Source organism: Sarcophilus harrisii, chromosome 5, assembly GCF_902635505.1.
Source record: "Sarcophilus harrisii chromosome 5, mSarHar1.11, whole genome shotgun sequence".
In the NCBI taxonomy this organism is placed as follows: Eukaryota; Metazoa; Chordata; class Mammalia; order Dasyuromorphia; family Dasyuridae; genus Sarcophilus; species Sarcophilus harrisii.
In genome coordinates this window covers 258370810-258394174 of record NC_045430.1, presented here as the reverse complement: position 1 = coordinate 258394174, position 23365 = coordinate 258370810, and the positions used below count along the sequence as shown (strand labels likewise).

At 35.0% G+C, this 23365-nt stretch overlaps 1 protein-coding gene across 3 annotated transcripts in view; it reads left to right on the top strand.

Annotated features, from left to right (window-relative positions):
* Window positions 1–4357, top strand: part of ZNF385D (zinc finger protein 385D) — a 368816-nt gene extending 364459 nt beyond the window's left edge. For all 3 annotated transcript variants that reach the window (XM_031940342.1, XM_031940344.1, XM_031940343.1), the window contains one exon: window positions 2962–4357. In XM_031940342.1, coding sequence (XP_031796202.1) covers window positions 2962–3195 — 234 coding nt within the window. In that variant the 3' untranslated portion in view covers window positions 3196–4357. The remainder of the gene's footprint in view (window positions 1–2961) is intronic.
* The last annotated feature ends 19008 nt before the right edge of the window (window positions 4358–23365 follow it).

The following is a 23365-nucleotide window of genomic DNA, read 5'->3' as shown; positions in this document are numbered from 1 at the left end:
ACACACACACTCTCTCTCTCTCTCTCTCTCTCTTTCTTTCTCTCTCTCAGATCCTAAAATAGATTGAGACCCCCAAAGTCAAATGCAATAAGAAAATGTAATGTGGTAATGTAGGAATTGCCAGGTTAAAAAGAGAAATTGATTACCTTTTAATTGTGTGTATATTTATTATATATACCTACACATGTATATATAATATATATCTATATAACATATATTATTATTTATTATAATTTAATTAAATATAATTTTAGTATTCATTATACATACATGTATTTGTTAGATAAGTGTCCAGTTGTAATATTCTATATGTAAGGATTTATATTTTAAAAATAGTTTTAAATTTAGAAATCATCAGTTTATTATTAATTATTTTAAATATATTATATATTATTATATATTGTTATTATATTATATATATATGATGTTATATATAATATAATTAATTATTAATCCTAAAAAATCATTTTCCCAGTGGATGAAGATTTTTTTTTTGTATTAATTTTTTTTTTTATTTGTGTCCTTGATTATTTCACTCCCAGTTTTCTCTGGTATCTTCCTGTATCAATCATTATATCTTTATTTTCACTTGGTCCTTCTCCAATGGCTTCTTTCCTTTTGCCTACAAACTTGGTTGATTTTTTTATCCAAATATCTCTACATCAGTTGATTTATCTGTCTCTTATGAAGAGATATACACACACACACACACACACACACACACAGAGAGCGAGAGAGAGAGAGAGAGAGAGAATGAACTCTTTCCTCAATTCTACTGCCTTCTTGTGGCTACACCCTCATTTTCACTCTTTATTCTCTAGAAAAAGTAATTTACCCTCAGTATCTACACTTCTTTACCATCAACTGATTTCCTAATGTTTTTCAATCTTTGCCATTCCTGAAACTTTTTTCAACCCTCAGAATCCGGGACATCACCTTTCCATAATCACATTCTCCCTTATATACAATATAAGTGTTTGAATTTATAGTTTACTCTTAAATTAGATTGTAAGCTATGTACGACCAGTGCTCTGTCTTTCACCTTTGTTCCCTTGGTGCTTAGCTTGGTGCCTTGCCCCTTGATGGTCCTTAAGAAACTTGAATCCTCTAGAATTAAATTGTAGTCTTCCATGAGTTCTCAGGGTAGGACAAAACAATTCATTTCATAGCATGACTCTCTTGTTATTCAAATGAAATGGCTCCCTTCATTTATTTATTTATTTATTTATTCATTCATTCAGCCATTTATTTATTTTGGCTTAGAAATAATTGTAACAGCAACATAAAATTAGAAATGCTCATCTGGATTGCTGTTGTTTTTGTTACCTTAATAATCCTGGCTTTATCCTACCTTTAATAAGTATTATGTAATTAATAAGTATTAATAAGTTTTAATTTAATAAGTGTTAATAAGCAAGTATTAAAATAAATTTAATAAGTATTAAATAGCCAAAGTAAATATTCCCTAAAGATGAAGAGTAATACTTTTAAAACAGTCATATTAATTTAAAACACTTAACAAACCTTACCACAGTATTACTATTTCTGTAACTGGAAATCATCCTCAGAGCTGCCATTTTACTGATGCTTCTGACAGGAAGTCCAAGCTAGTTATTTAGATCCAAGTTGGGAGGACACAGATCTTTTTGAAATGATGATGAAACAGAACTTGTTTAACTTGTTAGAGGTAAGATCTTTCCCTTTAAGAAAAGCTTTTGTTTTTCTCAAGTTTCTTCCATGAGCTCAAATGAGAGTGAAATTCTCTGTGGCCTATTTGACAAGACTGGATTGTCAGATGACAGCTGTCTATCTGAGGGATAATGAATCTCTCGCCCTCTCTCTCATTTTATTTTGTTTGTTCTGAATCTCTCTGGGTAATTTTCTTAAAATGTCCTCCTCCTAGAGATTTGATGTGCCCATCACTGTCTCATTTACATTTTTCAGCCCTTGCAGTTCTATTTGGATGAGAGTTGTGGAATTCAAAGGGACCTCAGAAACTAGTATAAATCCCACATTTTAAAGATGAAGTTGAAGTCCTGAGAGATGAATTGACTGGATCACAGGATTGAGGTTCTAAAACTAGACAGAACCTAGATGTTATCTTGTCCAAACTTCTTGTTATAAAACCGAGATTCAGAAATGTTGTTAGGAGTTCATACATTTGGAGTTGAAGGGCCCCCATAAAGCCATCTAAACTAACTCTTCCATTTTACAAATAAGGGAAATGAGACCCAGAGAATAACTTGCTTAAGATCAGGCAGTCAGTGGTGGAGCCAAGATTTTGTGACTGCAGTGATGTCACTTACTCCATGTTCAACATTACCAAGTTTGGTGCACGTTCGCCTGCGTATTTATTAGTCACTTACTGTCTTTGGCAAATGGAAGGCTTGCTGGTTATGTTTCTAATAGGAACACACTAGCATGAATGAATGAAGGTGGGGGAGTGGGGAAGGTAATTTTTTTTCTCTCTCTTTTTTTTTTTTTTTTTTTTTTTTACTGAGGCAATTAAGTGACTTACCCAGGGTCACATAGCTAGGAAGTATTAAGTGTCTGAGGTCACATTTGAACTCAGGTCCTCCTGAATTCACTGTGCCACCTAGCTGCCCCAGGGAAGGTAATTTTCAAGTGCTTCCAGTGTGCACTAGGCTACACATAATAGAAATAAGATAGGTCCTGGCCTCCAGGACCTTACAATCTCATAGGAGTTATCAGCACATAAATCCATATAATGTCTCTTAACAGATTAATCGAGTTATCAGCCAGGTTTTCCTTTGAAAAGATATTTAAAATTATCTAATTATGTTATTATCTAATATATGTATTATTGGAAGGGTAAGCCTACCTTTCTTATGAATTGTCCCTTGGAATTTTAAAGCTGTCAAATTTGGAGCCTCTTGGGAAAGAATATATCTCCAAATTATGTTCCGTTTCTCTCCTGCCCTCTTTCTCTCTCCATTACAGGTCAAATTAGTATTTTCTAAGGAACCTTCCAAGCCATTGGCTCCACGGATCCTCCCCAACCCACTGGCAGCGGCAGCAGCTGCTGCCGCTGTGGCAGTGAATTCACCCTTCAGTCTCCGAACAGCTCCAGCAGCCACCCTCTTCCAGCCATCTGCACTTCCTCCAGCACTCCTCCGGCCTGCTCCAGGGCCCATACGGACCACCCATACTCCTGTGCTGTTTGCTCCTTACTGAACTCCAACTGGGAGTTATTGTACTGCAATAATTTTTTTTTTCAAAAAACAAAGAAAACAAAAAAAAAATGAACTATGCAGTGTTTATTTATAGTTTAAAGTCTATCTGAAGAGCCAGGACTTTTGATAGTGAATTGAAAAGATTCTAAAAGGGGATGGGAGGGAGGGGAAGGGGGCAGCATTTTCTCCACATAAGAGCATTCCTCTTGAATATTGACTGTTTTAGAAGTGATCTCCAGCATTGACTCATAGTGATATCTAGAACTTACAAAACCTTTGTGACCGTGCTTTTGGGCACCTATTTTCCCCTGCATTGTCTTTCCTGCTTTATGAAACAACTATACATTTGTCTAAGGGCATTAAGTGGTTCCAATGTATATTCAGTACTTTATTCTGTAGATTAACAAGAAGAAGAATGAAAAGAAGCAGAAACACTGTGAATAGTAGACCCCTTACTGATCCTCCTGCCATGTCAACAGTCACTGGGTATTTATCAGAACAAAATTAGATGCAGTAGTTGTCTTGTAAAACAAGTAGCCATGTCTCAATTTAATGCCTTTAGGGTATCACTGAATCACAAAAGGTAGAATGACCAGCCAGATCCCGTAAGTAGCCAAAATAATGGACACCGATGATATTGTTGGGGAGGCCTTCCAATCAATAATCTTGCTCTCCTACTCGACTTGAGACAAATGCAGTATTCAGAGATTTTGCATAGTGGAGTCATGCTTTGGGGTAAACCCTTCCCCCAAAATAATCAGAAAAAAGAAAAGCGATTTCTTGCAATGTTCTGAGTACCCAGAAACAACAAATATCCGTGTTGGGAAATAGGGATGGGTAAGCATCGGGGGAAAACATGTGCCATGGGTATAGAGAAAATAGATGGCAGGCAGCCCACCTGCTCAGTTTCTGTGAGCTAGGGATGGCCATAACCTTGAGCTATAGTGCCAAGAGAAGTGCTGGGTAGGAAATCCATGGTCATCCCTACCTCATAAAAAAGGGAGCATATTATACCTCTGTAAAACACCCCCTTTATATCATGCCAGTGGTACTGTGTCTGTAGGTAGAATGCTTTTGTTTGCAGTACAATGGTAGATAGAACTTAACTGTTGATTTTTTAGGTCTCCTACTGACATGATATAAATGTTTATACGTAAAGGTTAGTAGCAGCAAGGAAAAAATGCAGACGAGTTAACTGCACACCATGGATATGGAGTGGAGAAAAACACCTGAAAGGTTTGACCGTACCTTCAGTTCTGTCGTTGACTTCTGCGTATTGGAAGCCTTATGTGATCAATGCAAGGCTTTGAAGGGTTGACAGTGTCCCTTTAAAATAAGATTTATCAGGGGTATATATAAGTATATATATTATATATATTGTATATATGTTAGAAAGATTAAGAAAATAACTTATAAACAGAAAATCTACTATATGAAATAAATATATAACCATCCAACTTCACACTTTATCATCAAAGTGGTAAATAGCAAACGGCATTAAAAATAGCTATGCCTTTGATTTGTGATTAACGTGATTGGCTTTTGCCCTCAGAGAGCTAAAAGTTATCTTATCTACCTGCTGGGGGAGGATGCAGCCGCATTGCTCCATGGCTGAGACACATGCCACTCTTACACTTAGAACAAGAATAAAAACCACAACTTAGGTTTAGGGAGAAAAAAAAAAATATTTTTTTGAAAAGATTTTGTAAAGGCTATTTAATGGCAAGGGACAGGGAGGCACATATATGACCTTCCTGAAATTGCTTTTAGTAACAAATACAAATAAAACAGAGGAAATTAGCAGCTATTTGAGAGATGTTAAGAATCCATGATAAAATACTTTTGAACTGCGGATGTTTCATGTTTGACTGTCGCCGCCATATTTAAAAACACCCACTACAAGTTCAGCGCTCAGAGTTGAGCATGATCTTGAGCTTTCTTATCCACAATCTAGCCATAGTCTGTGGTGCTCATCCCTTGAAAAATTGTGTGCTTAAATATATACATATATATTTGTGTGTATATATATGTATGTATGTATATATACATATATATTTTTAAGCAAAAGAAGAAATGTGTTTTGTGTATTTTGTGGGGCAAGGAACTCAGAAGATTCCCTTGGATATTTATTTAAATTATCTCCTCAAATTGCTATTTTGATTGTTGGTTATTTTACACTTCCTAATATCTGTATTGTTTGGTCTTAATGGTTTGTCCCACTTTCACCTACAATCAAATTTGTAATCCATCTGTTAGCCAAGTGAGAGGTAGCTCAGAGTGGTTTGGGAACCCCTCTGCAAGGATAATACTGTTTGACCATAGAAAGGAAGATGACCCACTTCCTGCCCATAGAATGGCCAGATGTGGCTGGTTTAACAGGTACTTTGGAGTCTGACTTTGGTTCAATCTTTCTATTAGACAAAACACTTTGTTTTTTCCCAACAGTCAACCAATGTCACCATTTGGGGGGAAAAAATCCTATAAGGGGGAATTAAAACAAAGCTAAACATCTCCTCTGAATTGCTAGTATATAATAACATGCTAGTGTTTTTCCAAATTCTCCAATTTTATAGGAGTTGACACTTCTGTCTCTTTAGGAAGCAAGACCTGGGTTACGTGGGTTATTCTAGGAATATAGGATTACTTAAAGGATTGCCGAAAGCAAACAGTATCATGTGCAAACCCGTGCATATCCTATGCAGTTTCTGAATCTCTTTTGCCTCCATGCTCTGTGGAACAGTTTTGGTTCAAATGGCCGCTCTTAAATTTGACCTGTAAACATCGATTGTCTCTTACTACCTAATAAAGGATGAAGCCTAATCATTAGGTCTTATAGTGAATTTTCTATGATTTTATTTTTATTTTCTTTACCCAGAACATAACTGTTTGGAAAAAAAACCTAGGAATCATTCAAATCCAGACTACTAGAATGGTCCATCTTGTTCCTTATGGAATACTCTTTCAGAAGTGAAGATGGATAGATTGGCTCTGTCAGCAGAAGGGAATAGTCCCTTAAGTGATCAAGACTGCAGCATATCGATGCCTAAGCATGCTATGAAACTCTTAATATATCAGTGATTTGCATATTAAATGGTTTTGTTTTACTTATTAAATATTTTCCCTAGTTACATTAATTTATTTTTTTTGCATTTGTTTCTAAAAATTTTGAGTTCTAGGATCTTTCCCTTATCCCCACCCACAATTAAGAAACCATGTATGTATGGAGAGAGAGAGAGAGAGAGAGAGAGAACGAACAGGTATTCAGTTTGTATTCAGACATAATTAGTTTATTCTCTGGGCATGGACAGGATTTTTCCTCATAAATCTTTCCAAGTAGTCAGACAATTGTACTGAGAATAACAAAATCATTCACAAGTGGTCATCCTGGAACACTGTATTACTTTGTATACAGTACCTTTCACTTTATTTGAGTTCGTGGAGGACTTTCCAGGTTTTTTTTTTTTTTCTTCCTGAGAGCATCCTGCTCATCATATCCCATAGAAAAATAATATTCCTTCATAAACATACACAAAGTTTATTGAGCCATTCCCTAAATAATGGGTATCCCCTCAATTAGATTTGGTATTAAATGAAAGACTTATTTGATAAACAAAATAGCTGAAAATATTATTGGGCTTATAAGTGGAGTCCAAATACAGAACCAATATATGGGAAAGGGAACAATAAATGTCAGAATTAGCTTAATCAATCCTTACAAAGAAACACCTTAGTGGCTCTGTAGATAAGAAGCTAATGGCTCAGGGGATAGAGTACTAGGTTGGAGTCAAGAAGACCCGAGTTCAAATTCTGCCTCACATATTTACTGGATGTGACCTGGACAAATCACTCTATTTACTGTAATTCACTGGAGAAGAAAATGGCAAAGCATTCCAGCATCTTTGCCAGAAAAACCCCATGGATGACATGGCATGCTCCATGAAGTCACAAAGAGAGCAGATTGAATAATTTATTAAGAACAATTTGTATAGAATTTCAGCTTCGTCATACAAGACAAACCACAAAGTTGGAAGAAAACTCACATGGTCCCATATTACAAGCAACTGGAATAAAGACAAACACCAAGATATTGTTTAACACAGGACATAAAATGGATGGCTTTATATAGTTATAAAAGTTACCTTATCTGAAGTAATTATGACAATAGAAAGAATATGAACAGTCTGATTAAGAATCAGGAGTATTAAGGGAGAGAGACAGATTGACAGAAAGACAGACAGACACAGACAAAGACACAAAAAGAGAGACAGATGAACACAGAGAGAGAGAGACAGAGACAGAGAGAGTCAGAGATTGGAGATGAGATTCAAGGAATAGGTTTTAATTTTTGCTCTATTGCTCTTGTTACTATTTAATCACTAGTATGCAGTTATTAAATGCCTATCATGTGCCGGACACTCGGCTATGTCCTGGAAATACAAAAAGAAGCAAAAATCAGTCCCTGACTTCAAGAAGCTTGTCATCTAATGAAGGAATCTAATATTTCTTTCTCTAGGCCTTTTCTAGAGGAATTCTCTGTAAGTAATTTTGTATCTATCTTTCCTGAATTATGTTTTAGATTTTCTGTTATCATTAATGTTGCCATTATTACTATGAATTCAAGGCATTAAGTAGCCATGCCATTCATTCTTCAATACATATTCAGTATACATCATATCCCGAGAGTAAATTTTACATATCTTTCCTTTCCCTTTATTTCTACAGATGGTTTTCATTTTTTTTTTAATAGAAGATTTTTATTCTCTAGAGTCTCACCTGGTTTTTTGCTATCTGCTTACAGAAGAAGGAAAGGGGTGTATGGATAGATGAATAAACCCTTTATAGGACAGGTCCCCCCAAATTCACTGGCATGTCATAGTAATGGGGAGAATCCTAGGGCTTCCAATTATCTTGAAGTTCACTAGTTGGCAGTTCCAAGTTTTCTTCTAATGTTGACTGTCCAAAAAATAGACTTATTGTCATCTAGAATAATAAGTTATGGCAAAAATAAATTAAAAGTCCAAGTATTCCCTTTAAGTCTCCTATGTTTTTGATTTGCAAATATTTCCAATTTTATTAAATGCAATGAAGTTTTCTAGATAGTCTGTGATAGGCTGTCAAATCTGACTTTCACAAGATAATATCCAAATATAAGAGGTCAAAAGACTGACATTCTAATTAGCCCTTGGTAGTCTTTGAAATCTTTTCAGATTTCACAAATTTTAATTCTTTAAAATTCATTTTTTGACAACTGAGGTCAAGACTGGCCTATTATATGCTGGGTGAACAATTTTAGTTAAATTTAGGAAAAGACAATTATAAAAGTCAATTAACTTTAATTGTTAATTAGATTGTGAAGAAATGTTCACTTTTAAAAAATCACAAATCCAATACTTTTTTTTTTTTTTTTTTAGTAGTTAACAAACATATATTTAAGCACCTAGGGCTAGTCACTGTGCTATGTACCGGAATAGAAAGAAGGTAAAAATAAAGAAAGTACTCTCAAGGAGCTCATTGTTTAGTGTTAGAAGCAACATGTAAACCATTCTGTAGAAACAAATTATATCTGGGATAAAATGGAAAGTATCACCAGAGGGAAGATTCTAGAATTGGAGAAGCATCAGAAAAAATATTTCTTCTAGAAGGTGGGATTTTAGCTGTGAATTAAAACAAGTAAGGAAACCAGGAAATAGGCAGAGCTGAGGAGGAAGAGCAGGGTGACAGCCAGTGAAAATACTGAGAGTTGGGAGCTGGAGTAGTGTACACAGAGCTAAGCTACTAATGGGGCTGGTTTTATTCATATCTAAAACTGGCAGATAAAGCAGATGATCAAAAAAAGATTATGCCATTCAGGAAGGGAATATGAGTTAGATATGTGATTTCCCCGGTTTAGGGAACAAACTCCCTGGGGAGGAAATCGTCTCTGCCAGAGAGGCTCAGGCCCTTCTCTACAACTTAAAATCTTAGAAAGATGTCTAACACTGCGAGATGAGATGACTTGCCCAGAATCATAGCTAGACTGAATCATACATAGAATGTATACCCAAGTTTTCTTGAATTTAAGCTTGGCTCTATTCAATTTATCTTCCTGCTGCTTTAGCACCATTTGGAGTTAAAAAATGTAACTGAAGCAATGATATTTTATTAAATGGCCCATATGCTCATTCTGAAGACCAAAGATGATTGAATTGAGGGTCGCATTTTCCAAATAAGCTTAGAGTTTCTCATAAGAACCGTTTTGATGAATATTCAATAGAAACAAAAAGTATTTCCTAGCTCACTCCAATGTTCCAGGCCCTCTGTTTTTGTTCTTGTTCAATTGTTTCAATTGTGTCTGATTCTTCATAATCCCATTTGGGGCTTTCTTGGCTAAGATATTGACATGGTTTGCCATTTCCTTTTCCAGATCATTCATACATACATATATATATATATATATATATATATATATATATATATATATAAAACATTATATATTTATATATATATATATATATATATACATATCACACACACACATATAGATAGATAGATATATCATATATAGATGAGGAAATGGGGACAGGATTAAATGATTTGCCCAGGGTCACAATCTGCTAAGTATTGGAGGCTGAATTTGAATTTAGGTCTTCCTAACTCCAAGCTTGATATTCTATCCACTGTGCCACCTAGCTTACAAAAGGAAAACTAATTTGAAAAAAAAAAATCAATATGTTTTTAACAATACTTCTTCCTTTATACTGACAAAGTTGCTTTTGCCATCAACTTTTTACAAGATTAGGGCTGTTTTTTTTAATGTGGGTGTTATCCTTCAAGTTCCTTCAGGTAAGTTTTATACAGGTTATTTAATAGAGAGCATGGTGACCGGACACTCCATCCAATATCTTGTCTCTTTGAAACAGTTCATTTTGGGAAGTAGAACTTCTGGTAATGATTACTCTTTCCCACTTCTATGTCTGTTAGTAATGAGAACCATGTTAGATTTTGCCTAATGAAAGTCACCAATGCATAAAAAGAGAGAAAATGTCTCTGAAGTCCCACTGCACTTTCCTTCTTTTTTATTGTTTTATTGTTTTCTGGTTATTCATTTATATTAACTTTTTTTTTTTTTTTTTTTTTTTGTTTTGCTGAGGCAAATTGGGGTTAAGTGACTTGTCCAGGATCACGCAGCTAGGAAGTAGTGTCCGAGGCCAGATTTGAACTCAGGTCCTCCTGACTTCAAGGCTGGTGCTCTATCCACTGTGCCACCTAGCTGCCCCATATTAACTTTTTAAATAAATATTTCATTATGAATCATGTTGGGAGATAAAAATCAGAACAAAAGGGTAAAACCACAAGAGAAAACAAAACAGAAAGAAATGAATATAGTATGTGTTGATTTACATTCAATCTCCATTGTTCTTTATCTGGATGTAGATGGCATCTTCTATCCAAAGTCTATTGGGATTGCCCTTGATCACTGAACCACTGAGAAGAACCAAGCCTTTGACAGTCAATCACTTGCATTCTTACTGTTGTGTACAATGTGTTCCTGATTCTGCTTGTTTTGCTCAGCATCAGTTCATGTACATCTTTCCGGGCCTTTCTAAAACCAGCTTGTTCATCATTTTTTTATAGAATAATAATATTCCATCATCTTTATGTACTACAACTTGTTCAACCATTCTCCAGATGATGGGAATCTCCTCATTTTCCAATTCTTTGCTACCATAAAAATAGCAGCTACAAACATTTTTGTACATGAGTTCTTTTCCCTCCTTTATGATTTCCTGGCATAAAGGTTATGCACAGTTTTGTAGCCCTTTGGGCATAGTTCCAAATTGCTCCCCAGAATGATTGGACCTTCCTTCAATTATACCACAGAATGTTGCAGACTTATGCTTCAATGAGAAGTGATGTTCAAAGATTGTATCTCATTGGTTCTTCATGAATAATTATCAAATTAGTTTGCATACTTTCATTCGGTATTGTGTGAGCATGCCTATTTTGCTATGACTTTAGTCATTTCTTTGCTAGAGTGAAGGAATAAGTTTTCCCACCCCAGCTTTGGAGTTTATCTTATCATGGGTGTTAAGATTCTTACAAGGTGCTAAGTAAGTGGAATTGAGGAGACAGTGGTTAAATCTAGTTTAGCATTGATTTAATCCTACAACAAACAATGGTTTCCTAGTGATATAATGATTGGTGTATACTCAGTATGGGGCATAGAAGGAGGAGCTGTCAGGGCCAGAAAGGACAAGTGCACTAGAAGCTTTCTGAGTCCGAGACAGATTCATTCCATCTTCCACCTTTGTGCTGGCTGGAGGCTGAAGTATAAACCTTTGGATTTGGAAACATTTGGAGGAAGCTAGAGGCAGAAGCTGGCAGAGGCAAAGGACTAGCGGCAGGAGCTCTCGGAACCAAGGAGAGAGATAGGCCTCGACGAAAGCCAACCGGGACCCAGGAAAAGAGACAAGATGTTGAAGGAGACAATAAAGGATTTGGACTTTAACTTCTGGCTGCATTTGGGATAATTACACTGAAATGAAACTAAGGCTGCTCCCAGAAGCCCTCCAAGAAACCTGCTCCCAGAGAACATTATATTTTAGAGAAGAACATTATAATGGATATCTTCACCTTGACAAAAGCTCTATCATTATAGAACTAGTTAGGTTTAAGGAAGGTGACTTTTTTTATCATCAAATTTAAGTGGATCATGTCCTTAAACCTAAAGACAGCAACAATCAAAAGGAACAAGACTGAAGAATTTAAATGTAAATAATGAAATAGTAGAAGCAGTTAGATTGAGCCATGACATCTCAAAGACTTGTGTTCGAACCTAGCTTCAGTCACTCAAGTCACATAATTCTATTTGCCTTAGGTATCTCAACTATAAAATGAGCTGGAGAAGGAGAGGACAAATCATGTTAGGACCTTTGCCAAGAAAAATCTAAAAGGCATCACAAAGGATGGGACAAAACTGAAAAACAAAACAATACTTGGAAATGATAAGGAATAAATGATAAAGTCCAAAGAAGTATCATGGCAGAGTGGATAGAGCATTGTATTTGAAGTCAAGAAAACCTGGTTTGAAATGTTTCTTCAGAAATTTACTAGCTTTGTGGTCTTTGATGAATCACCCAATTGCCCTCTGCCTCAATTTCCTGTTTCTTTGCCGTTGTAAAATGAGGCAGACTGCATGACTTCAGAGTTCATTTCTAATTTTAAATTTCTGAATCTGTCATCCTATGGTTCCCACAAAGGCGTCATTCCCATTAAGAGTAGACACTTAAAAGTATCTGCTAAATCTTTGAAACATATTGCAAATTACTTAAAATTCAGGAAACTGTTTATGGACTGAGAAGAAATGAATTCTCTTAGTATCTGATTGTTAACGGAATTGATTCTGGAAAACGATCTGAATGGATTTGGTATTAAGAAAGGGCTTGTGGACAAATGATCTAAAGACAAAGTCCAGAATGGAATACCAAGAGTATATAATGCTGGTTTTCTGCCTCTGCTCTTAATTTCCAGTGAGAAAATTGGGCCAATCCCCTTGATGTTTTGGGTTTTTTTTCTTTTGTCAAATGGGGACAGCTAAGCTGGCCTACTTTGAAAGGATGATAGGAAAAACTCATTTAGAAGAAAGTTAACTTGAATTTAAAAATTAGACCAAACATCTATATGTATTCTATTAAATTCCTCTTCCAATAGCATATTTTTAATGAAGTCTGTATTTCTAGTGTTTTAATATTCCTCCTTTTCCTGATTTTTTCTGAAGACTAAAATAAAAACCATATAGATGAACAGATATGTGATTCAATGCATTTTCCCTAAAATATTCTGAAAATAATTTTTTTTATGTTTTTTAGAAATAATTTTAAAGTACAATCCATCTTCACTCATGAAAACTGATCACCCCAAAAGCATAAATACCTTACTTGAGTTAATGTCTGTAATTGCAGGATAATTGGCAAAAAAAAAAAAAAAAAAAAAAACCTAATGAGAACCATTTTTGCAAGCTTTGTCAACTCTAATTATTTCAATTGTAGCCTCTTTATTTTATATTTGAAGTCAGAGGGTCTGTAATCAAATCCTGCCTCTGCCTCTTATTACATGTATGAATTTGGGGAAATCATTTAAATTTTCTCAGCTTCATATTCATCATTTGTAAAATGAGGGAAGTAGTTCTCTATAGTCCATTTCAACTCTGCACATGAGATCTTGTAGCCCTATCATTAATGTCCATCAGTAAGAATCACTGTCTGTGATTTTCAAAGCTGTATATGAAATATATATTATCCAATATCAGGAAAATTGGATATTATTTTCCCATAGAATAGTAGAGGTTTTACTTAAATTAACAAATATTTACTCCTAACAGAATTATAATTAGGAACATACTCTATTTACTGAAATCACCCCGTTTGATTTTGTTTTGTTTTGTTTTTGTTAGAAAATTTATTAATCAGTGAAACATAACATAATTTCAATATCTAATAGATTAATTCACACTGATATCTATAGTATTAAAGATCCAGTTGGAAACTTTGGGATTTTAAAATTGAAAATATCTGGTAAAATGTTTTACAAGTTTTGAAGATATCTGATGTCCTCCCAGGATTAGCAAAGATATAATTCCCTGTTACTAGGCAAAATTAATATAATGGATATTGGGATTCAGAGTTAGGAGGACCTGGCTTCCAAGTACTACCTCCGAGATTTCCTGGGTGTGTAATGCTGAGTAAGTCATTTTACTTCTCTAGTCAACTCTCTAAGACTATATTGTCTGTACACTCCAATTCCCTCTGCCAATGAAATCATAGATAAAATTTCTAACAATACCATGGGGAAACATCGTGTGTGTGTGTGTGTGTGTGTGTGTGTGTGTGTAGGAAGAGCAGAATAGGAGAAGAAAAGGTCATCTGAATTCTTATCTATTATATAATTCAGTTTTTTCATTTTGTTCTTCTAATAACCATTTAAAGAAATATGTTTTATAGATGCAATGAGACTTTAGCTTGCTATCCCCATTCCTCTAAACTCTTATCTATTCTTTGGGAGAACTGAATTCTAGAAATACTTTTTGTTTCTTTTCCTTTGGAAAGAGAGAATATGCTCTTCATTTCACCCTGCAGTGGATTCTCTCATTTGGAAGACTTTCTGGAATCTTTTCACTTGGTGACTTCAGTAACAAGAACCTTATCCACTTCAATGTACAGTAGATCTCCATCTCTTCTTTTTGTCAGTTTGTCTTGTCATTCAACTCCATCATCACAAGTAACATTTGGATGAATTGAAGCAGATGCAGGCAGGGCACCAATGAACTTTGAAGGTTAGGGAAAACAAATTACCCTTGAAATACTCATGCTTACATATATGAACAACAATTTTATTGCGGTATTTTCCATTCCAAATACACCCAAAAGGTGTGGGCTTTGTAGGATTGCCCCTAGCTAATCTCCAGGTAAAAATGTTAGATCCAAAGGTTGGATCTAGCTCACTTCATCATTATTATAATTTCTTATTTTATTTACTACCATATATGGAATTTTCAAAATGGTATATCTGTCTAATGATATGGACAGAAAAATTGAGGATGATCATATCTCCCTTGTTTTTTATCTCGACCTAATCTAATTGAGCATGTGTGTGTGTGTGTGTGTTTCTGTGTGTGTGTGTAGTTAGATAGATATAGGTATAAAGAAATTTCTTGGAACTTTTTTCAGTGAAAGAAAGGAGTAAGATCATCATGTTATGAAATCTCATGTTTGAGAGCCTCCCCCTGTGTACCATGTCCTAACTGAAGACACTAAAATTGTCTAAGTAAATGTAACTCCCACATTTCAAGGAAACTGGTCCCTTTATGTTTTCATACAATGATGTTCCATTGGCTCATGAAAAAAAATGTCATTTTTCCCATGTATGAGAATTCATAAAATTCAGGGATTCTTTCCCCATCTTTGTTTTCATATTAAAATATTTAGGTCAAAAAGATATTCTCTGTCTCTCTCTCTCTCTCTCATTCTCTCTCGGCATATGTGTATACATATACTCTTCAATGTTGGTCTTTTATAATATAAACCTCTGATTCTAGGCAGCTCTGATTATTTTGCCTTGTCTGTAATATTCTGACATGGTGAAAAAGTACTTTTAACCTACCATATCAATTGCTTGGAGTGCCAGAAAAATCTCATCGAATCATAAACCATGTATTTATTCATTGTCTCTCCAAAGAAATGAGTTGTTAGAAAGAATAATAAATAAGTAAATTATTTTGATTTTAATTAGCACTGAATTGATGCTTTTTCCATTGTCCATATTTTAAAAAGCAAAACCAAAAAACAATCCCCATCTTCAATCCAAAGGGTGCTATGCAAGCACCCAGCACCTTTCAGAATGACACCAGCCAGAGCCCAATCTCTACAGCTGTTGGAAAGATGCTGCTTCCCTTCTTAGCTGATGTTTTCATAGAATTTGCTTTTTTTTTAATGAGTGCTATACACTCTGCTATTGGCTGGTCTTCAGGGAAATTCTCCCTTTAGCTGATTCTTATGGAACTCATCTGCAGAACAGTTTTCTTTCACCTCCCTCTTTTTCAAGTCAAAGCTAGAAAAAGGGAGGTGTCTTGGTTTTGACCATTTTGTTTTATTTGTTTGCTTTTTGTTTTGGGGTGTGTGTGTGTATGCATGTGTGTGCGTGTGCGCACGCACATGTGTATGAAGCCTGTCTCTCTTGATCTGATGTGTGGTAATGGTCCTGGGAGTGTGGGTGGGAAAGTTCTTTTGTCAGATTTTTATAGCTGCAAGTATTTTGTTGAGGTTGCTTATAAATATTTCAGATTGTAAAACAATACTGGTAGTAGCATCAGCTTTGAATATGAAAGATGGGACTCTCTCTTTTGGCCTTTCCTTCTCCTCTTTCTCTGAATTGAATGTGTTCTGTAAAGAAATGAATGCTAATGTTGATCAGTACACTGTGTCTCTTGAACATGTTTTAGAGATTATGTGTGTGTAATATATATATACATACACACATACATACATATGTATGTATGTATATATACATAGATACATATATATGTATACATACATATGTGTGTATAGTTATCCATGTATAAAAATGACTATAAGAAAGGAATGAAACCAAAGAAAAATAATTAATGGTTCTTCCATTCCTTTTCTCCCCAAGGAATTTCACTAGTGTAAAGAACCAGACGATATTAACAACTTAACAAAGCTTAGATTTTCAATATGCCTACCCCACCCTCTTTTGGAAAGGAACATAGACATAAAATACTCACATGGACAGAATCAGCTTTTACTGATTTATTTTTTTTTTCCGTTGAGGCATGTGATTCAATTGTGTGCAGGACTCCTGGTTTGAAAACTTCCCCCTCCTTATCAGACTAACAATTTGTCTGTGATTTACTCTTTTAGAGAGTTACTTTTAATGTATATTTTTTTTTTATTTAAAAGGCTTGCCCATAATGTAGCAGAGGCAAAAGAGGAAATTAGTCTATTTGGGTTTTTCTTCTTCTAATCTAACTCATGAAATGATGTGGGTGCGACCCAGCTTAGCCTAACTCCAAAGCTGGTACACCTATGGGCATAGTAATACTGCCTATTTTTTCTATTGCTAATTAATGCATGGCTGGTGGTGATTGCTAATTATCATTAGTCCTAGTGATCACTTCTAGGTTTGCAGATATACACCAGTTGTAAAAGATGATCTTGGAATATGTGTTTGCATATCCTGGCATGGAACAAAGATTTCAAGTAGAGAACTCACGATTGACATCTATCTGACTGTTGTCCCAGAATCAGTCTAAATAAATTCCATGAGTTTCATCCTTAAAGTGGTCAAGGTACAATTTATTTCTTCCTGTCACAGCAGCCCTTCAAATCTACGAAATACTACCAGCCGGGCATTCTTTGTTGGGAGTAGAGAGAATCACAGAATCTTGAAATATTAAATAAACTCATAACCTGCAAGAGACTGTGATATAGAGGGCAGAGAACTGTGCTGGTTTTTAGAAAGCCATGCTTCTGATGGATACATACTGGTTTTATGACACTAAGAAAAGTCTCGAGGCTTTAGGGAACTCTCTAAGATTACACATTGTGAATGTTATGGGTAGAAAAAAGCCTCTCCCTAGAAATTCCTTGCACTAATGAAGCCACAGGTCTGAACAACAACAACAACATAATATTAACCCCATATAAGCCCGTGGGCCAGTTACTTCATGGGCAATCATGATTCATGGAATTCTATATGGTTTAATGTAAAAGTGAAATCCCTGTTCTTTTTCTTTTAATTAACCTGAGTTTGGTTATTAAAATAGAATTCTTAAGTCCTTGAAGAAGCTAGTGAAAGTATATGCCCAAAAGGCTAAAATAAATCCAAAAGTGAAGCAGTGAAAACAATTAACAAATTCATCCAGCAATCCTCTGCTAATGTAGCATTTCAAAAGGGAAAATGTTAGCTTTACTTATGTTGTAAATGTTTACATTTAGGGATGTTTTCAGACATTTCCATTGTTCAGCTTTCTGGTGTGTAAGACTTGAAATTTGAACCATAATTTATTGATGTTCTTTAATAGTTTATAATCAAGATCTTATGAAATAAATAAGCTGTAGCATAAACAAATACTTGATGGTTTAAAGTAGGAATAAGAAATATTTGTAGGTTTGCTAAGTTTTTCCCCTTCTATAGACAGTATCCAACAACCTTTACACTGGATTACATTTTTTCATTTATTTATTTTTATAAGGATGAGGTTCATTTAATCCATTCTTGTCTTGGGTCTTTCTACTAATTGAATTTCTGAAATTGTGATATTTTAGCTCAGGTTTGAATGAAAGAATGACTGAAAAAGCCATTTATTAAGTCATAGTACATTCTAATTGATGAATTGCTGAAAATATCAAGACCTACAAGTGAGTCAATTATGACTTTTCAAAATTCTGTTTCTACAAACTTTCCTTAAAATTCAACTCATAGCTGCTTTTTACCAATACCTTATTGAAGTCACTTATTCAAATGTTTCATTACTTATAAATGAATGAATGGATAAATAAAAATATCCTTAAGCCATAAAAATAAAAATATGAAAAAGAGTAAATAAAAAAAAATTCTTAGAAATTTCTAAGTGCAGGATCATCCACCCAAAACTATCTAATTTCCATATTGCTTAATTATACTGATAGTTTTATGCTAAAACAATAAAAGAACCTGGTAGATGAAGTATCCAGAAACTAATATATATATATATATATATATATATATATATATATATATATATATATATATATATATATATGAGTTCCAGGGTTCAAATAATATTACATAGATTCATAGATATTGAGCTGCATGTGACTTTCAAGGCCCTATACTCCAAATCCCTCATTTTGCAGATAAATGAAGTGAGATCCAAATGGAGAAAATGACCAGGTGTAGATATGAGATTTGATCTCAAGTGGTCTAATGTGAAGGTCAATAACTACTTTTTTACCATCCTGCCTACAAAAGATCCATACTGTTAGTTCATCACACATTCAGCATAAGGAAAATGATCCAAACTAGTTTAAAGATCACCAAAATCCTATAGGAATGGGACAATACTCCAGAAATTACATACTCAGCAGTTCAAGAGTTGCATATTTAAGCTCTGATGATTGATTGACACTTTTGATCTTTTATTCAACCATGTTTCCATCTGTGTGAATTCTGCCTTCACGTCTGCACATCTGTGCAGACCACAATTCTTCTACAATACATTCTTCTTCCAATTCAATACTCTTTCTTTCCACCATTCTTCATAAATCGTTTATTATACTCCTCCTTGAAAAAAAAAAAAAAAGTGATTTCCTTTCTTTCTCTTAATATCTTGCGGAATATCAGTAAACTATTTACGTTGTCAATTTAATTACAAGATTAAATTTTCTTTGCTACCCTGCTCACACCACATGGTTGTTTGCAAATGATTTTCTTTTCTAGCCACCAATTCACATTGGTATGTGAATGACATTCAATCATTCTCTGTTTCTGTCTCTGTCTCTCTATCTTTCTCTTTCTGTCTCTATATCTCCAACACTGTCTCTATCACTCTGTCTCTCTGTGTCTCTGTCTCTTTCTCTGTCTCTATCCTCTGTCTCTCTGTCTCTGTCTCTCTGATTTTCTGTCTCTGTTTCTCTCTGTCTCTGTCTGTCTCTCTGTCCCTCCCTCTGTCTCTCTCTGTCTCTTTGTTTCTGTCTCTCTGTCTCTCTCTCTTTCTCTCTCTCAGTCTCTCTCTCTTCCATTTCTGTCTCTCTGTCCCTCCATCCCTTTTCTCTCTTCTCTTCTTCTCCCCCATTTCTAAACTCCTTTCACCCTGCTTTCAATTTTCATCAGACTGGCAATGTGAAACCTCCACGATTGATGTTAGAAGAGCCATCATTTATTCACCAGCTATAATTATCTCAATGAATTCCTCATTAGCAATCAGGCATCATAGAATTCAAAGAGCTCTTGAGAAGCCCTTCCCCTCTCCCCTCCCCCTACCTCCCATCCTCCTCCCTTGAGGCAGGGCCGCACATAATCTAAAGCAAAGTGCCCCGTTTGCCATAGAATTAAATGTTTGAAAATCAGGACAAAGAAAAGGAAGACCTCAAGTTTGCCTTAGGGGATACAGCAAAATGAGATCTGGGAATCATCTGCAACTTCAACCTCTTTAATCCTTCCAAGTTAACATATGGTTATTACCTTGCTTTGCTTTCAGAACAGAAATACTGTCAAAAGACTGAGTGTGAAGGGTGAGGTTGTAGCCAGGATGGTCCAGAAGAGGCAATCACTCTCCTGAGATCTCCTTCAAATCCCTCTGAATACCTTTAAAGAATTCTGTATTCCGTAAAATAATGCCTGAATCAGAAGAACCCACAAAAGGATGGGTGAACAATTTTCCATCCCAGGAAAATGTAGGTCAGAAGGAAAGTTCCATTGCACTAAAGTATTAGTAAGCACAGTCCAACACATGCCACACCATTGCCGAACTGGTCCTAGCAATCCAGTGGGAGCTATTGAATCAGCAGTGACAGTGACTGCTTCCAGATCTCTGAGCCCACTGAAAATAATGAGGCCAAAAAACAAACAAACAAACAAAAAAAAAAAAAAAAAAAAACAGACAGAAGGAAACTTCAAGGTTTCTTTGCCAGCACTGAGGCAGGACTGTTGTTTTGTCCATACTCAAATACAAGTCACAGTCCTGTGTGTCCCAGGACAAGCAGAAACACTACTTAACACCAGAGCTTGGAGCCACAGTGGAGCAAGGACCCTTCTCATAATTCCAGGGCTGAAAAGAATGCTTGTTGTTACTCACAGATCAGAACACAAGTCAAAAAAGTAGTAAACACAACAATCCTTAGATCATACCACCTTGGAAAAAAAATGAAAAGTTACAGGTTCCTTGAAGTATCTCTGAAAACAACTGCAGAAAACCCCTGAGTTTTGGGACAGTTCACCCTCCACCCTGGAGGCAGGGCCCTATTTTAAGAAAGAATTAAAAGTCAAATAAAGAGGCTGAGATATGAGAAAACAACAGAATTCTGACCACAGAAAGTTATTATGGTGACAAGGAACATCAAAACACACTCAGAAGATAACAAAGTCAAAGCATGTATACATAAAGCCTTCAAGAAAAATATGAATTGTTTTCAGGCCATGGAAGAGCCCAAAAAGGATTTTGTAAATAACATAAGAGACTTGTAGGAAAAGTTGAGAGGAGAAATGAGAATGAATCAAGAAAATAATAAAAAAGCAATTCAACAAGTTGGCAAAGGATACCCACACACCCATACCCATACCCACATTCGCACACAAATACAGAAGAAAATCACATCTTGATAATGTACTAAGCCCAGTGGTGAAGGATGTATAAAAAGCCAATGAAGAGAACAAAGCTTTAAAAAGCAAAATTGGTCAAATGGAAAAAGGCACAAAAATTTATGGAAGAAAATGACTCTTTTAAATGTAGAATTGAAAAAAACAAAAAAGAAGATACCAAAGCTCACTGAAGAAAATAATTCTTTAAAAATTAGAATTGAGCAAATGGAAGCAAATGACTTTATGAGAAATCAAAAAGAAAATAAAACAAACCAAAAGAATGAAAAAAAAAATAGAAGATGATTGAAATATCTCAATGGAAAAAAGCAACTAATCTAGAAAATAGGTTCAGGAAAGAAAAATTAAAAGTGATTAGAACCTGAATAAAATAGATGAATATTTACAAAAAAAAAAAAAAAAGAAAAGAAAAGAAAAAAAAAAGAAAAGAAAGAAAGAAATTGTATTCGACAAAAGACTGCGGAAAAAAAATTAAATTAGAGACCAAAAGATTCTAAAAAGTTGGCACCTCACTGAAAGAAGAGATAATCCAATTAAAGATAATGACAATGTAACAACATACCAAATTGTGATGGTCACAGAAGCTTTTAATAGAAACTTTATACCTCTAAACATTTTCATCCTCAAAAGACAAATAATATATCAATGAAATAAGTGTATAGATTAAGAATTCCAACACCAAAATAGAAATTCTTAAAATCAAAGAAGAAACTAATGAAAGTGAAATTCAGTTAAGAATTAAGATAAATCTAGTTCAAAATTGAGTTTAACCCAGTTTTTTGTGTGAATTATGTTGTATGTGTTATTGCAGAATTTGTTTTAATATATGGGTAATTTGAGTAATCATAGTCAATATCTAAGTGGAGGGGATTTAAGCTGGATTTTATTGGCTTTAAGTTGAGCCTTCCATATGCTAATTTAGACTGCCTTTCACTTCCATTTTGTAGGTGAGGTAAGTGGAGATGAAAAAGCTTAAGTGGCTTGTCCATAGTCACATATGTATTTTCAAGGGTAGAATTTTTAACATGGGTGTCTCATTGTTCCAAATCTAGCACTCATTCTAGACATATAAACCAGTGTTCTTCCATTATTCCCTATATAAAAAAAGTTCTAGTTTTGTTAGGAACCATACCTAATATAAAGCAATCTAAATTTTACACTAGCATTATCAAAGGGTGGGGGTGATGGGGAATCCAAATTTCACTGGGCAACATTGAAATTACATTCACAGTTCATCCAAGGAATTCAAGAGCTTATACTTTTAGGGATATATGCTAGAACTAAAAAACAAAACAAAACAAAACAAAACAAAAAACAACAACAACAACAACAACAATAAACCCCCAACAACTTTGAAGTTTATCTAGTATCCTCATCTTATTTTAACAATGTCCAAAAGGCCACAGACTTTGTGAAATATATAAAGTCATATAGCAGAGAAATCCAGGACTAGAAAACAGGTTTCCTGCTTTCCAAGCCAATTGCCCTTTCCAAAACATACATTAATGCAGAGAATACTAGAAGAATTAAAAGTTAGGGGTTATGTGTTCTTGTCATAGTTCTTCTACTAATTAGTCAAGTCAAGTGGGTAGATCCCTTGACACATGTTTGAGTGTTTTCTTCCCCCCCTCCCCCATCTATTCCTATTCATAATGACTTCCAGCTCCAAAAGCCTATATGGAACCTTAAACTATAAACATTCTGTGTTTATAACTTCTAGCCAAGGCAGTTTTTATGGCTGTATGCTCCTTCTTATATGCATTCTGACTTCTGACTATGCATATCTACCTTAATTAATTCAATCAGATCCTATTCATCAGAGATCTCAGTAGAATCAGGTATATGACACCTGGCAGAGAATGGTAAACTAGCAAACCTTTGATGTGATCACTTATGGATAGTTAGGTGGCTCAATGAATGCAGTATTGGATCTGAAATCTTTGCAAGTTCAATTCTGTCTTCAAACCCTGAACAAATCCTTTAACCCTCTTTGCCTCAGTTTACTATCTATAAAATGAGCTGAAGAAGGAAATGGCAAATTAATATCTTAACCATGAAAAATCCCAAATAGAGTGACAGAGAGTCAAACACACTGAAAGCACTAAGTAATAATCAAAGTGTAGAAAGGGACTGTGGTGAGAAGGGAAACAAAATAGAGAGCTCCAACCTCTTCTTCCCCAGTACTTCTCCAAAAGACACTTTCATTTCTACCAGGAGGGAGAGTTGGAGATTAGGGCAGGAGGCCACATTCTGTTCCTCTAAAAGTAAGGGAGAACCAGACTAAGGACATGTCTATCTACTCTGTGAGTGAAAATGTT